The sequence below is a fragment of the Podarcis pityusensis genome (genome assembly GCF_964106645.2).
Source record: "Podarcis pityusensis genome assembly, chromosome: 3".
Taxonomy (NCBI): domain Eukaryota; kingdom Metazoa; phylum Chordata; class Lepidosauria; order Squamata; family Lacertidae; genus Podarcis; species Podarcis pityusensis.
In genome coordinates, this window is record NC_138026.1 from 8,441,082 (window position 1) to 8,455,296 (window position 14,215).

Genomic DNA, 14,215 nt, shown 5'->3' on the forward strand with positions numbered 1-14,215 from the left:
CTAACTGTTTCCCTACGAAAAATTTCACCGCACGCCACTGCACATTTAAAGCAGTTTGCCCCACAAAGAAATTCTGGGAACTGTGGTTTACCCCTTTCAGAAATACGATTCCCCCCACCCCGGTAACAAACTCCCAACAGCTAGCACTCAACTCCTCTAACTTATAAGCTTGTTTTGCTGGTAGAACTTCCCCTGCCTTTTCCTCCACAGTGCCTCTGTGTGGCAGCAAAAGTTAGCATAACGGAAAAGGACAGCAGAGTCCTGATCTTCACTCTGTGAGGATCAGAGCATGGCAAGAGGCAAACAGCAGCAGCACCAACCAAGACATAGCTCAGTTGTCATGCCCAGAGGGTTTCACCCATAATGCTTTCATGGGGTGCTTCTAGACAACCTGTTTGGTAAAGGTAAAAGGTAAAGGACCCCTGGCCACATAAGTCCAGTCAAAGGCGACTATGGGGTTGTGGCGCTCATCTCGCTTTCAGGCCGAGGGAGCCGGCATTTGTCCACAGACAGCTTTCCGGGTCATGTGGCCAGCATGACTAAGCTGCTTCTGATGCAACAGATGGAACCAGAGCGGTACCTGTTTATCTACTTGCACTGGTGTGCTTTCGAACTGCTAGGTTGGCAGGAGCTGGGACAGAGCAACGAGAGCTCACTCCGTCGAGCGGATTCGAACCGCCAACCTTCCGAACGGCAGGTCCAAGAGGCCTAGTGGTTTAGACCACAGTGCCACCCGCGTCCCATTAGACAACCTGTTTATTTCACATTCATCATGATTTCTTTGGAGAAGAAGAAGAAGAAGAAGAAGAGTTTGGATTTGATATCCCGCCTTTCACTCCCCTTCAGGAGTCTCAAAGCGGCTAACATTCTCCTTTCCCTTCCTCCCCCACAACAAACACTCTGTGAGGTGAGTGGGGCTGAGAGACTTCAAAGAAGTGTGACTGGCCCAAGGTCACCCAGCAGCTGCATGTGGAAGAGCGGAGACGCGAACCCGGTTCCCCAGATTAGGAGACTACCGCTCTTAACCACTACACCACACTGGAGACTAGATGATGACAAATTAAATTTATATGCCACCCTTCATCCAAAGAGGGGGTTATGGGTGCCAGGGGAGGGGTAGTACCTCTGATGGGAGACAGACATATCATGCTCCTTCTGGGGCAGTTTGTCCACCATATCAATGGGGCCAAGAATTGGGTCTTGTCGTCTGGGCAGCCCAGCGCCTCCTCCAAGTTGTTGAGCTTTTTTGGGGGGGGGCATACAACTCTCTCCCATGCCGCTGTACGTAGAGGGAGGAGAGCAATCCCCACAGAGGCTTGAGAGGGAAGCTGCGCCTCATGTGAGCAGCTTGCGTGCGCTGGGTGGGCCTCTTGACGGCCCGCCAATCCCAGGCACGCAGGAGGGGAGAGCCAGCCGGCTGCCTCAGCGCCGGCAGCAGAAAAGCCTGTGGCGCTCCAATGAGCTCTGCTCTGCTGTGGCTGTTGCCTGGCCTGGCTCTTCAATCCCCGGACTCCAAATCTCGGCCCCGGACTCTCAGCCTGGCGCCCCTGAGAGCCCAGTGCCCAGGTGCCCCGCACCCTTAGCGCCTATGGGTAAGCTGGCCCTGGAGGCAGCAATGACAAGTTACCTCTCTGCAGCCACAGCAGGCGCTGCGATTCTCCAGCAGTTTGACTGCAACCTCTGGAGGTGTACTCCATTGTCTCTCGAGACAGACGGACGCCAACAACAACATCATCTACAGATCAGAGGGCAGTTTCACAACATCTAACTACAAAATGAGAGCACAGAATGCAGAAGAAAAACAAGAAGGATATCAAAAGGAAATCAATAACCCATCACTCTCACAAACACATTTACAAGGACTTGTGAGTGGGCTATTTAATGAGCACTCATTCTGATATGTTTGTGGGAAGGTGAACTGACATCACATCAAAGCAAGCATTATCCCACACTTTCCGGTGCATTTTCCTGGGTTTGCTGTGCAAGACTTCCTGATCAACTATAACTGCACTACCTGAATTTGCCAGTACAGTATATGAACAAATTGCATCTGGAAGCTACCATAACATGCTTGACAAGTCCTTAGAGCACAAATTACTAAGATCTGCAGCAGGCTCGTCCTCCATATTGCCTGGATTCAAGGTTTTTTGTTTAATGACTTTCAGCAAACTGGTACCTCACTTATACAAGTTGTACCAGCAATTCCATTATGAGAGCTTTTGGGATGGTAGCCTGAGGGCCTTATGATGATGTGTTTAAAGTAGAATCTTGGGTTTAAAAAATAAAAAAAACCAGCAGAATGTATTCATTTTCATTTTTCCTGCATGTGTGTTTGCTGCCTTTGTGTATGCGTTTCTGAAAGAAAGAAAGAAAGAAAGAAAGAAAGAAAGAAAGAAAGAAATATTTTTTTTGATAGCACAGAATAATATAAATATGCTACTGCATTACTAAAAATCATAAAAAATTAAAAAGATTTGATAGAGATAATATTCCATTGTATACTAACTAAATGTGACCTTTGGATGAAGTGTGGTATATAAAAACATAAATAATAATAATAAAGATCATATAACTAGTGGAGAGATTTTATAATTCATTTAAAATACTGTCATAAAAGAATAAATATATTGCACCTGTATATAATTATTAATCTCTACCTCCTGCCTTTCCTTAAATGATAGCAATATCAACAACACTAATCACATATCAAAGCAATAATATGTGATCCATATAATACACTCCTTCTAATGAGTATAGATTAAAATCTTGCCTTTTGTAATTTTAGTAAATGATAAACAGACTCCATTTTTCTACAGAATGCAGTCTAGTTATTAAGTTCAGTTGCTTTTATCTTTCCTCCTCCCTCCTCCCCAAACTGCTGTTGCTCTTACAGTTTCAGCAATACAAGAGGAAAGGTTCCGGTAGTATTCTTCCTGATTATTCATTAATCTTATATGTGTGGTTTGCACTTGCATTCTTAATTTTTTTTTTTTAAACACCTGGATTTGGGGGACAATCTGTGGGGTCCTTGAGGAAGGTGGAGGGGAACCTTCTTTAACGTCTTTAGCGTATTTGCGGTCTCACCAGCTTGTAAAAACTTGCTTCTCAACTAAAACAGTAGCAAATGTTCTTTGAGGCCTTGCAAAGAAGTTAATTCTTAATTTCTCTGCAACTTTTATTAATAGACCCCTAGTTAAAAGAGCTGTGGTTAAAGAGATGGACTTTGATCTGAGTATGTGGCAAAGCCTGAATTGTAAGTGCTGAATCTAACCATTTCCTTGCTGACACTGGCCAAAAGTCCTGAATTCAATGACTGTACACTGGAATGAGCAACTTCCTCTGCCAACCGTTTAGCATTCTGCCTCTCTTTGTCCATATTCTAATAATTCTGCTACACATTCCTCACCATAAGGGGAGAATTGATGATCACAACTTTTCTGTCTCCGGTGTCCTCCAAAGGCCACTCACAATGGCATTCACCTTACTCTTTCCTTGCTAATCACTTGTTTCTTTTTAAAATTAAACGAATAGGTACTGAGAGATATACTCTTCACACAAAAAGATGGTGACCAAGCTATTTCACCAAGAACTATGGCACGAGAAAAGCCCACCAGGGTATCTTTTCAACCACCTGAGGAAATCAGTGTAGTGCTGTGGACACAAGCCTTTCTGTGAGAGGATTTCAATGTTGTTGTTTAGTTGTGTACGACGCTTCGTGACCCCGTGGACCAGAGCACGCCAGGCACTCCTGTCTTCCACTGCCTCCCGCAGTTTGGTCAAACTCATGCTGGTAGCTTCAAGAACACTGTCCAACCATCTTGTCTTCTGTTGTCCCCTTCTCCTTGTGCCCTCCATCTTTCCCAGCATCAGGGTCTTTTCCAGGGAGTCTTCTCTTCTCATGAGGTGGCCAAAGTATTGGAGCCTCAGCTTCACGATCTGTCCTTCCAGTGAGCGCTCAGGGCTGATTTCCTTCAGAATGGAGAGGTTTGATCCTCTTGCAGTCCATGGGACTCTCAAGAGTCTCCTCCAGCACCAGAATTCAAAAGCATCAATTCTTCGGAGATCAGCCTTCTTTATGGTCCAGCTCTCACTTCCATACATCACTACTGGGAAAACCATAGCTTTAACTATATGGACCTTTGTTGGCAAGGTGATGTCTCTGTTTTTTAAGATGCTGTCTAGGTTTGTCATTGCTTTTCTCCCAAGAAGCAGGCGTCTTTTAATTTTGTGACTGCTGTCACCATCAGCAGTGATCATGGAGCTCATCCTGTACTTTTTAGAACATTGTCCTATCCCATTCAGATGATTAGAGTGGATTGCATGGTTACATGGCCACAACAACAATGCCTTTTCTGAGCATCACCAGCATGGAGCAGAAGGTACCACGGGGGTGGACTATGTAAACATTTCCAGTAGAAATGATCAGGCTACTCCAGTTGTCATACATATGAAACACATCAGAATTAATGTCAGGTGAAACCTTGTTGGTGGTGCTGCCTGGTTGGTGCTGCCCCATGACAGGGCCTTTTTGGTGGCGGCTCCCCATTTGTGGAATGCCCTCCATGCTGAAGTGTACCTCTCTCTTATTATTGACTTTCAGGTGGAATATATATATATGTGTGTGTGTGTGTTTGCCACCTTAGGCAGAAGGTGCAGCGTTGCAAACCAGGAAGTACAGCGTGAACCGACTCCTCTTTTACAAAAATGAGATTTTGTTATACACTTATATGAAATTTGGCTGTCAACTGAAATACATTTCCTTATTTACCCAGACTGCCTTCTCTGAAATAGGCCTTATAGCATGACAAGCATGGGCTTGTCCAACCTGTTTCTGGTCTCGGGTGGGACAAAGAGGTAAGACAGAGTGCAACTGTTTAGAGATGGATTAGAGAGAGCTTACAATATCTGCAGCAGAAGTATATTTATGGTATGTGTCGTCCTTTTAAACCATTTGTACATTAAAATTGGCACTGTTGTTCCTTCTTTGTCATTGTTCTTCTTGTAATAGTAGTAGGCACTCTGAAAAAACATGATGTTTCCTGGTGGTTATTAAATATGTACCTGTCACCTGTTGTCCAGTCATTTGGCAGTAACCTAATAATAATAATAATACAGTGATACCTCGGGTTAAGAACTTAATTTGTTCTGGAGGTCCGTTCTTAACCTGAAACTGTTCTTACCCTGAGATACCACTTTAGCTAATGGGGCCTCCCGCTGCCGCCGCACGATTTCTGTTCTCATCCTGAAGCAAAGTTATTAACCCGAGGTACTATTTCTGGGTTAGCAGAGTCTGTAACCTGAAGCTTCTGTAACCTGAGGTACCGCTGTAATAATAATAATACCCCACCCATCTGGCTGGGTTTCCCCAATCACTGTGGGCGGCTTACAACACATAAAAAATGGTAAAATATTGGACATAAATTTTTTTTCTGATATTATTCTGTATTATTTCATATCCAGGTATGCCCTGAGTCTTCTTTATTAGGCCAGCCTAACTAAGCTTTCGTAAGATTAAATTTTGTATTGTGTAAACACTTTATATTTGAAAACCAACAGGAACTTTCCACATCATCTAATAGCAGAAAGCACTCGTTTCTCCCCTAAATTTAAGTAACAACCTTTCATCTCACCCTTCCACTATTGCTGCTCTCCCTCCACAGAATCACAGAAACTCCATTTCCTTTTAAAACAGTCTTAAACAGATTTTGCATTGTGCACCTATTCAGCACCTCCCCTCCAACAGACATCTTATTTCTTTCTTTTTTTCCAGGAGGGTTGTTTATGGCCCTAGATTACCTCGATTACTTCACAATCCCATGATAAATGGCTCAAGGAACTGGGGTGGGTGGGGTTTGCCACAGTTGGGCAAAGATATTGGAGTGTGTACTGGCACTGCACATGCAAATTCAGTGTTGTTGTTGTTGTTTTACAAAAAGACAAAACCAAAACTCCACAAGCAACAAAACAAGGAATCCTGAGTCATACTCTTGAAAGGAGGAAGAAAGCACCTTTTCACTGGGAGTATATATGATGTGGAGCAGATTTGCTTCAGAAAGACTGACAAGAGACAACCCAAGCAGAAATGAATTGTGAAGAACAGCAAGGGGCAGGTAATTGCAGATGTGCTCCCATCTCTAATGCAATATCCCGGCTTTAAAAAATCTTCAGATTTGAAAAGAACTACTACAGTCAAGCCGATAATATATGCCTTTTTTGATTCACAGCTAGTGGGCGATATCCAACCAAGTCCTATGGAGAGAAGACCCATTGAAATTAGTAAACTTAAGTCACTTTGGTCCAATGATTTTCAATGGGTCTACTCTGAGTTATGCTGGATATCATCCGGTATGTTTATTTTCTATTCTACATATTATTCTTTCTCTAACAATTATATCATTGATGAAACTGCTTGATCTCATTCATAACCTTAGTGTCTCAGTGCAGACTGAGATTTGGCTGTGGAGATGTAGAAATTAAACTAATTCACACAGTGTAATACTACTGGGTTATAGGGGAAAGGGTGGGTGGTGCAATTTGGGGAAGGGGTACTAGAGAAAAATATGAAAGAAAACAGTGTGGGCTGGCTTGTTTTCTCGCTGTCTACCCCCCTATTAAAACAATGTTAACTGAGATGTTTTCGTTTTTGTGGTTTCCAACAAAATGTCACGTTTGGATCCTGGCTGGCTCAGTTGAATTTTTCTGCAAACTATCATCTAGCCAGTCGGTTGTGCAATAACTCCATTCTATTAATGTTTATCCAACGAAGCTGTGAAAACTGTCATTCTGGAAATTGAGGTAGGGATGAGTTTTATCCGTGTAATGTCCTGCTCAATAGAGACTGATGTGTGAGCTTTCAATACCATAAATTTATTTCACAATCAGCAGCCAATAGCTGCGGTTACAGATTGACAGGCAATCTTTGGTATGTTGGCTAAAGTCCTCACAGAGATTATAAATATGCCTGGAGTCAGACTTCCTCTTTCTTTGGTTCTGCATAGGAATGGGAAGCAGCTCCGAAGGCCCGGCTCACTTCAAGGTAAATCGACTGCTTCAAATTAACATATAGACCTGCATGAAATTTATGGCTTGGAAATGTTTAAGTATGGCTTAAGGTCAGGGATAAGGAAATCTGTCAGTTTTTGTTTCTCTCTTTATCATTTTTTTCTAGTCTTAGGTTTGATTCTCTGCATTTCTACATTGGTTTGCATTTTTTAAAAAAATCCTCATGCAAGTTCACCATTTTATTGCAATTTTCTTCCAAATACACGTTTGTACACAATTCTGCCTAGTACACACTTTTTTGCAGCAGCAACAGTTTCACCTAAAACAATGTGGTTTTGAATGTTTTTTTTCCACCAATGTGCATTTATATGCACACTTTACCGTAGTACATACGATTTTGTGCACATTACTCAGCTGGAGAGCTGCGCAGCAAAATTCAGAGAAATGCAAATTCCAATTGATGGTTTAGGTTTGCGCACTCTTTTTAAAGCGTGAATTAGGTAGATTTTCCTTTCAACCCAAACTGAATCAACTTTCTCCCCCATCTCTACATGAGGCAAAGGTGATGGAAGTGTATTTTGTAGCTATTATAAGAGGATAAGGAAACCACGAGACCAGAGAACAAACACTGAAAACTCTTTTTAGCACTGTGGAAGGTAAATAGGGAATCAAAACAGACCACAGATGTTGCATGGAGTTCACGGAAGATGGGACATTCGCTTAAAATAAAGTAAATCTCTTCAAAAAAGAATACAAATCAACCCTGCTTCACACTGATTCCAATACATATCCCTATCTCAGAAGTTTTCAGTGGCTATCATTCTGCATATGGTGACAGATGGCCAACTTGACATTCAAGCAGTTTCTAACACTACTTTTTGCCAAACTTAGGTGCCAGTCCCTACATGACCTGACTTGCTGCTTTGTGCCATTCGAAATGTATGGATTATTCCCAGGTGGATAAAAGCGGCTTCCACAGTGTTCATTTACTGTGAAACAAGCCATGGGGCACTTGAACAAAGCACCTCCTCTCGTGCTTCTCCAGTTCAGCACCTGTTCCTCCCAGAGCTCGTAATAACAGAATAATTGCAATATTTCCTCATGTGTAGATAAGCCGTGAATGTGTTGCTGTTCCAGCCTCTACAGCTCTCCCTATACAAGATGGTAGTGACCTGAACAGATTGTGTTCTAGACCTTTCTTTCTCTATAGACCATCTCTCCCCTCTAGAGACCAACTCTTATCACCATAACAGTTCTCTTTCCAAATAGCATTGCCTTCTATTTATTTTCTTTACTCTATAGCCTCTCAATTGCACCTGGGGCAGATGGGGCAGGGATTCATGCAAAGGGGGAGACTGGAGGAAGGGAGCGTTTACTCCTTTCCCCACATACAAGGGTCCCAATAAAAATCTACCCACAACCACCTCAAAGCAGGGATTGGGAAAAGAGAGGATGGATGGCTGCTAACAGGTTGAGGTTGAATCCTGACAAGACAGAAGTACTGTTTTTGGGGGACAGGAGGCGGGCAGGTGTGGAGGACTCCCTGGTCCTGCATGGGGTAACTGTGCCCCTGAAGGTGCCCAGCCTGGGAGTCATTTTGGACTCACAGCTGTCCATGGAGGCGCAGGTCAATTCTGTATCCAGGGCAGCTGTCTACCAGCTCCATCTGGTACGCAGGCTGAGACCCTACCTGCCCGCGGACTTTTTCGCCAGAGTGGTGCATGCTCTGGTTATCTCCCGCTTGGACTACTGCAATGCGCTCTACATGGGGCTACCTTTCAAGGTGAATCAGAAACTGCAATTAATCCAGAATGCAGCAGCTAGACTGGTGACTGGGAGTGGCTGCCGAGGCCGCATAAGACCAGTCCTGAAAGACCTACATTGGCTCCCAGTACGTTTCCGAGCACAATTCAAAGTGTGGGGGTTACCTTTAAAGCCCTAAACAGCCTCGATCCGGTATACCTGAAGGAGCATCTCCACCGCCATCGTTCAGCTCGGACACTGAGGTCCAGCTCTGAGGGCCTTTTGGCAGTTCCCTACTTGCGAGAAGTGAGGTTACAGGGACCCGGCAGAGGGCCTTCTTGGTAGTGGCACCCACCCAGTGGAACACCCTTCCCATCAGATGTCAAGGAAATAAACAACTATCTGACTTTTAGAAGACATCTGAAGGCAACCCTGTTTAGGGAAGTTTTTAATGTTTGATGTTTTATCATGTTTTTAATATTCTGTTGGGAGCCACCCAGAGTGGCCTGGGAAACCCAGCCAGATGGGCAGAGTATAAACAATAAATTATTATTATTATTATTATAAAAGAGAGAGAGCCCAATTAACAACAGGATGTGATTTGGATTCTCAGTGTTGTTATTCCACTCTCAGCTTTAAAAAAAGTACAGCAGTGATTTGGATCTGCCAAACTGTGCACATCTCAAAGCACCCCTAGTGATGGCAGGTAAAGAAAGCATTCATTGCTGAACTCTTGTAGTCTCCCCTGAGGTCTGGCTTGCCACACATACCGTTTTCTGGCCTCCACCTTCTTACACTGAACCCAGGACTTCTGGGCACATTGCCCAGTACTGAAAGAAGTACTGGGCTGTAGCCCAGTGGAACAACATGTGCTACTTGTGTACTGTTCCATTTTGTTTGTCTCAAGTCAAGCTCCTAGCTCTTTGAGTAGTTCATCTGGTGCTGCTAACAGCAGCAAAAAGGAAAAAGAAAAAAAGCAGCATAAAACAGGTCAGCAGAGTTGAAACTGCATCTAAAAAGAAGTAGATGTAGAAAGGACAGTAAAGTAAGTGCCAGGCAAACTTCTTTGGGAAAAGCAATCCACAACTGGGGTGCCACCACTGAAAAGGCACCCCCTCTCTGATAGCTACCATCCTCACTTCAGAAGTTGAGGGCACCCATAGGAGGCACCCCCTTGACAATCTTTATGTACCTGTATGGGTTTGCCCCCAAAATATTGCAAAAAGCGCTCCCACCCCCATCACTATCCACATCCTCCACTAACCACATACGTGCAATACTGCTTATATAATGTGTTATGTACTGAGTTGAATAGGATCCAAAATGCAGCAGTTTGATTGGTCCTAGAACAATAGGATTCAGAATGCAGCAGTCTGATTGGTCCTAGAACAATAGGATCCAAAATGCAGCAGTCTGATTGGTCCACAGGAGCCACCCAATCCAGCTCCAGGTGGAAATGAATCCACAACCTGATTGGCCTACAGGAGAATCCCAGAAATAGCCAATCACGTGGGGCCCATTGTGTAAATAATTTATATAAAGCAGACATTTCTGGGGGAACTTCCATTCCTCCTCACCACTATGAGCTGAATAAAGAACATGAAATCCACTCTCGACTCCGAGTATATTTCATAATGGATTCAAACAGTTCATCCAAAGCTGGGTTGATGTGGCTGTCATTCTAAGGCTCTTCACTATTTGGGGATCCTCGATGGAACTATGAATTCCTTTAGCAATGTTACAGCTAGTATCGTTTGATCAGCAAAGCCTACACCTGTTTGCAAGATCTTTCTGGCAGCCTCTCCTCACCTGGAGGTGAATGCCTGTTTCCCCTCGTGCAGCTTCAATTTCTGCCAGGCGGGAGATTTCTTGGAAGAGCAACGAAATGGCAAACCAACACAGACACCCCGTTCCCCTCCTACTGCAAAGTCCTGTTCCCCCTCCCACAGGTACATCTGGAATGTGGCTTGGAATGTGGCTATAATGTGCCCACCTGCCTTGATCACACCCAGCGCATTAGCATAGTAGCACCAGGTTCAAGCCAGAACACAAACTCTTCCTGCATTCCACTCTCTGATTCCCTCCAGATGTGATGGTCTACAACTTCCCTCACCATGGTCAGTACTAAGGTATGATGGGAGTTGTAGTCCACAGCTGGAGGACCTATCCCTGGTTAGCTATCCCTGGTTCAGTCTCTTAACAGTCCTCTTCTTTTATTTCCAGCAAAAGGCAGATGGGAACCATGCCGGACCACCGATATATCCTGAGCAGAAGGATTTTGATATGATCTATAGAATTGAAGATGCGCCACCCTGGTATCTCTGCATCCTGCTGGGATTTCAGGTAAAGGTGTAATCCAGCTCCACCTGTGACGTGCTTTGAGGTGTGGAGCCAAAGAAACTCAACTGTTCCTCATGACTTTTGTTTATTCCCCCATTCCAAATAAGTCTCATGCTGCTTGTTTCTGAAGCCATTTTATCAAGGTCTCTAGTTGTGAAGTATTCAGATTTTGTTATATGATATAGTAGCCTCATTAGCAATACTATTGTTGTAAAAGTACAGGGAGTAAAAGTTACTAGGGGCACACATAAGGTGCCTATAACTTTCCATTCATTGTTTACGTTGATTAAATAATTGGCCTTGTTGATTTACAGTGTTGATTTCTATGGAATTGTTTGCCTTGATCTTCCCTTTTGACTCCCCCTCTGTACTTTATTTAAAATGCATTTTAATCACTTAAATTCTGTGCAGAGCTAACTAAGACGCTGTGCCACCCCCCACCCAGTTAAATTCTAAATAGTGTCCTATAATCCTAGCTACTGGTTTAGTGATAAATTGGGTGCATACTCACACTTCAGCTATATACACAAACAAGGTGGCAAGTTGGATCCCCATATGGGACAGTTGAATATTCCTACAACTTGGACTAGATGATCATCGCATAGCTGTCAACGTTTACCTTTTTTTAAGGGAAATTTCCTTATTCCAAATAGGATTCCTCGCAAGGAAAGGGAAAAGTTGACAGCTATGTCATCGGGGTTCCTTCCAACTCTCCAATTCTATGCATCTATGATTCTATGAATTGCAGGTGTGTTTTTCATGATATCAGGAACTGAACCGGACTGTAGGGGAGGTATTTGGACATTTGGGGTCCTTCCAGGTGTGTTTAAAAAGATGTTCGCACTTCTGCAAACCCTTGGGGTTTCTTTGAGTGTGTGGACAGCTCCCTATTATTTGTCAGTGGCTCCATTCTGGCTTCAGTCCTATGGCTTGACACCTTTTGCTATTAAAAGGAGTGATCTGGATATCTCACAATTAGTATTTTTTTAAGATAACATTTTATTAATTTCCCCAAAAATAACAAAAGACCCACAAAAATCGAAACAACAACAATACAAATTTAAAGCAAAACAAAACAAATATATAAATTCAAATCCTAAATCTTAACTCAGTTGACTTCCCTCCACTCCCCCTCATGGTTCCATTATATTAGCTTATTCATGCACTTCTGTAAAGCCTTATATTCTTAACAATCCAGTTTTAAAACCTTATTCATCTTAATACAAGTGACTTTTAAAAGTTCTACTAATGTAAAAATCCGTACGCAACCCTTAAAAAGTATGCCTTAAACATCCCCCCCTTTTTTTAAAAAAAGACAATGTCCTCTTCTTTCTTGGGTTTCAAATTAACTAATATGTCCTGCATAGTTCATTAATTAATTTCCCCCAATCTTATCTTCTTTGGCGGTGGCTTCTTCCTTCTACAGGGATGGGCTGATCTTGCAGGGACAAAGTCTTTTGCTCTATAAGTCCATCAGGTCCTATACAATCTCAGTACCATAACTTCAGGATTTTTTTAACAACAATCATTTCCCACATTCTCTCCAAATTTTTATATGTCTTTCCCCAGGCTTTTTTAATATTAAAAAAGCATGGGAAAAGACGCATAAAGATTTGGAAAAAGCCTGGGAAAAGACGATTGGTATTTTTTAGGCATGCATGACCTATATCTGCTAATAATGCTATGCTCAATCAACAGCCCAAAAGAGAAAACACACATGGCAGAATACATGTGCACTAAGACACCAGTCTGGAGGGACCCTTATGTGATTGATTGATTGATTGATTGATTGATCAAATTTGTATACCGCCCTATACCCGTAGAAAACACAAAATGCACAATAAAAACAAGAACAACCCTATAACCTCAATCCCACAGCACATTTAAAAGGACATAGAATGTTAATCAGCCAAAGGCCTGTTCTTGTTTTTATTGTGCATTTTGTATTTTCTAATACTGTCGTTTTATGTTGTAAATCACCCTCAGATCTACGGGTATAGGGCGGTATACAAATTTGATCAGTCAGTCAGTCAGTCAGTCAGTCACATAAGGGTCCCTCCAGACTGGTGCCTTAAAGAAAAACATTTTCTCCTGGTGCCTAAGGGAGGGCACCAGGCGAGCCTCCCTGGGGAGGGCATTCCACAAATGGGGAGCCACTGCAGAAAAGGCCCTGTTCTCGTGTTGCCAACCTCTGGACCTCTCGAGGAGGAAGGGCCTCAGAGGATGAAATCTCAGGGGTAGGTTTATATGGAGTAGGATTATACGGAAGTATTGTGGTCCTGAGCTGCGGTTTAAATTTTGGGAATGTGTCTAATCAGGTGCTCTTTTGACCTAGCCTCCTTCCCATTTTCCCCCTCCAGCATTACTTGACATGTTTCAGTGGCACCATCGCAGTTCCCTTCCTACTGGCAGAATCCCTGTGCGTAGGGAAGGACCAATACACCATCAGCCAACTCATTGGTACCATCTTCAGCTGCGTGGGGATCACGACTCTTATCCAAAGCACTGTGGGAATTAGGTATGTTTTGCTCAGCTCCCACCTCCCTACCCATCAGCGAACTTAAGGAAGTTGTGGGTGGCTGATGGTGGCAAGTCACTCTCTCTTTCTTTTTGGCAATCTAGACTGCCTCTGTTTCAAGCCAGCGCCTTAGCGTTCTTGGTTCCCGCCAAATCCATTCTGGCCCTGGAGAAATGGAAATGTCCTCCAGAAGGTAATTCAAACTTGTTTCATCCTGAAGGTTGTTAGGAGATAGAACAGGAATAATAAAAGTCAATCCTTTATTAGGCGTAGCAAACCTCACATTGTCAAACAAACACCATATACAAATTGTGCAGAATACAAATTCAGCATAACAAGGTTTGTCCCAGTCAGATCTTTAACTCTAGAGAAAATGAATTTGCATAAATAATACAATATAACACTACCGCATCACCGATCAATTAAGAACCACTAAATCTCTTTATAATGGCCCACATGGACAGCACTCAAAAATTCAGCCACTATTAAAGTAATTTGATCGTTCCTGTCCGAGAGCAGGTCGTGAACCGTTGGTGGCATAGAATTAAGCCTGTTAAGTTGTGAGGCCTCTAATAATTGTCTTCTGGCATAATTGCCAAAATCACAAGAAAA

General features: G+C 43.1%; 1 protein-coding gene across 1 annotated transcript in view; it reads left to right on the forward strand.

The window, feature by feature from the left end:
* Window positions 1-6,972: 6,972 nt before the first annotated feature.
* SLC23A1 (solute carrier family 23 member 1) overlaps window positions 6,973-14,215 on the forward strand; it is a 33,696-nt gene continuing 26,453 nt past the window's right edge. The window contains exons 1-4 of the mRNA XM_080999155.1: window positions 6,973-7,036; window positions 10,969-11,088; window positions 13,446-13,603; window positions 13,708-13,796. Coding sequence (XP_080855281.1) covers window positions 7,001-7,036; window positions 10,969-11,088; window positions 13,446-13,603; window positions 13,708-13,796 — 403 coding nt within the window. The 5' untranslated portion in view covers window positions 6,973-7,000. The remainder of the gene's footprint in view (window positions 7,037-10,968; window positions 11,089-13,445; window positions 13,604-13,707; window positions 13,797-14,215) is intronic.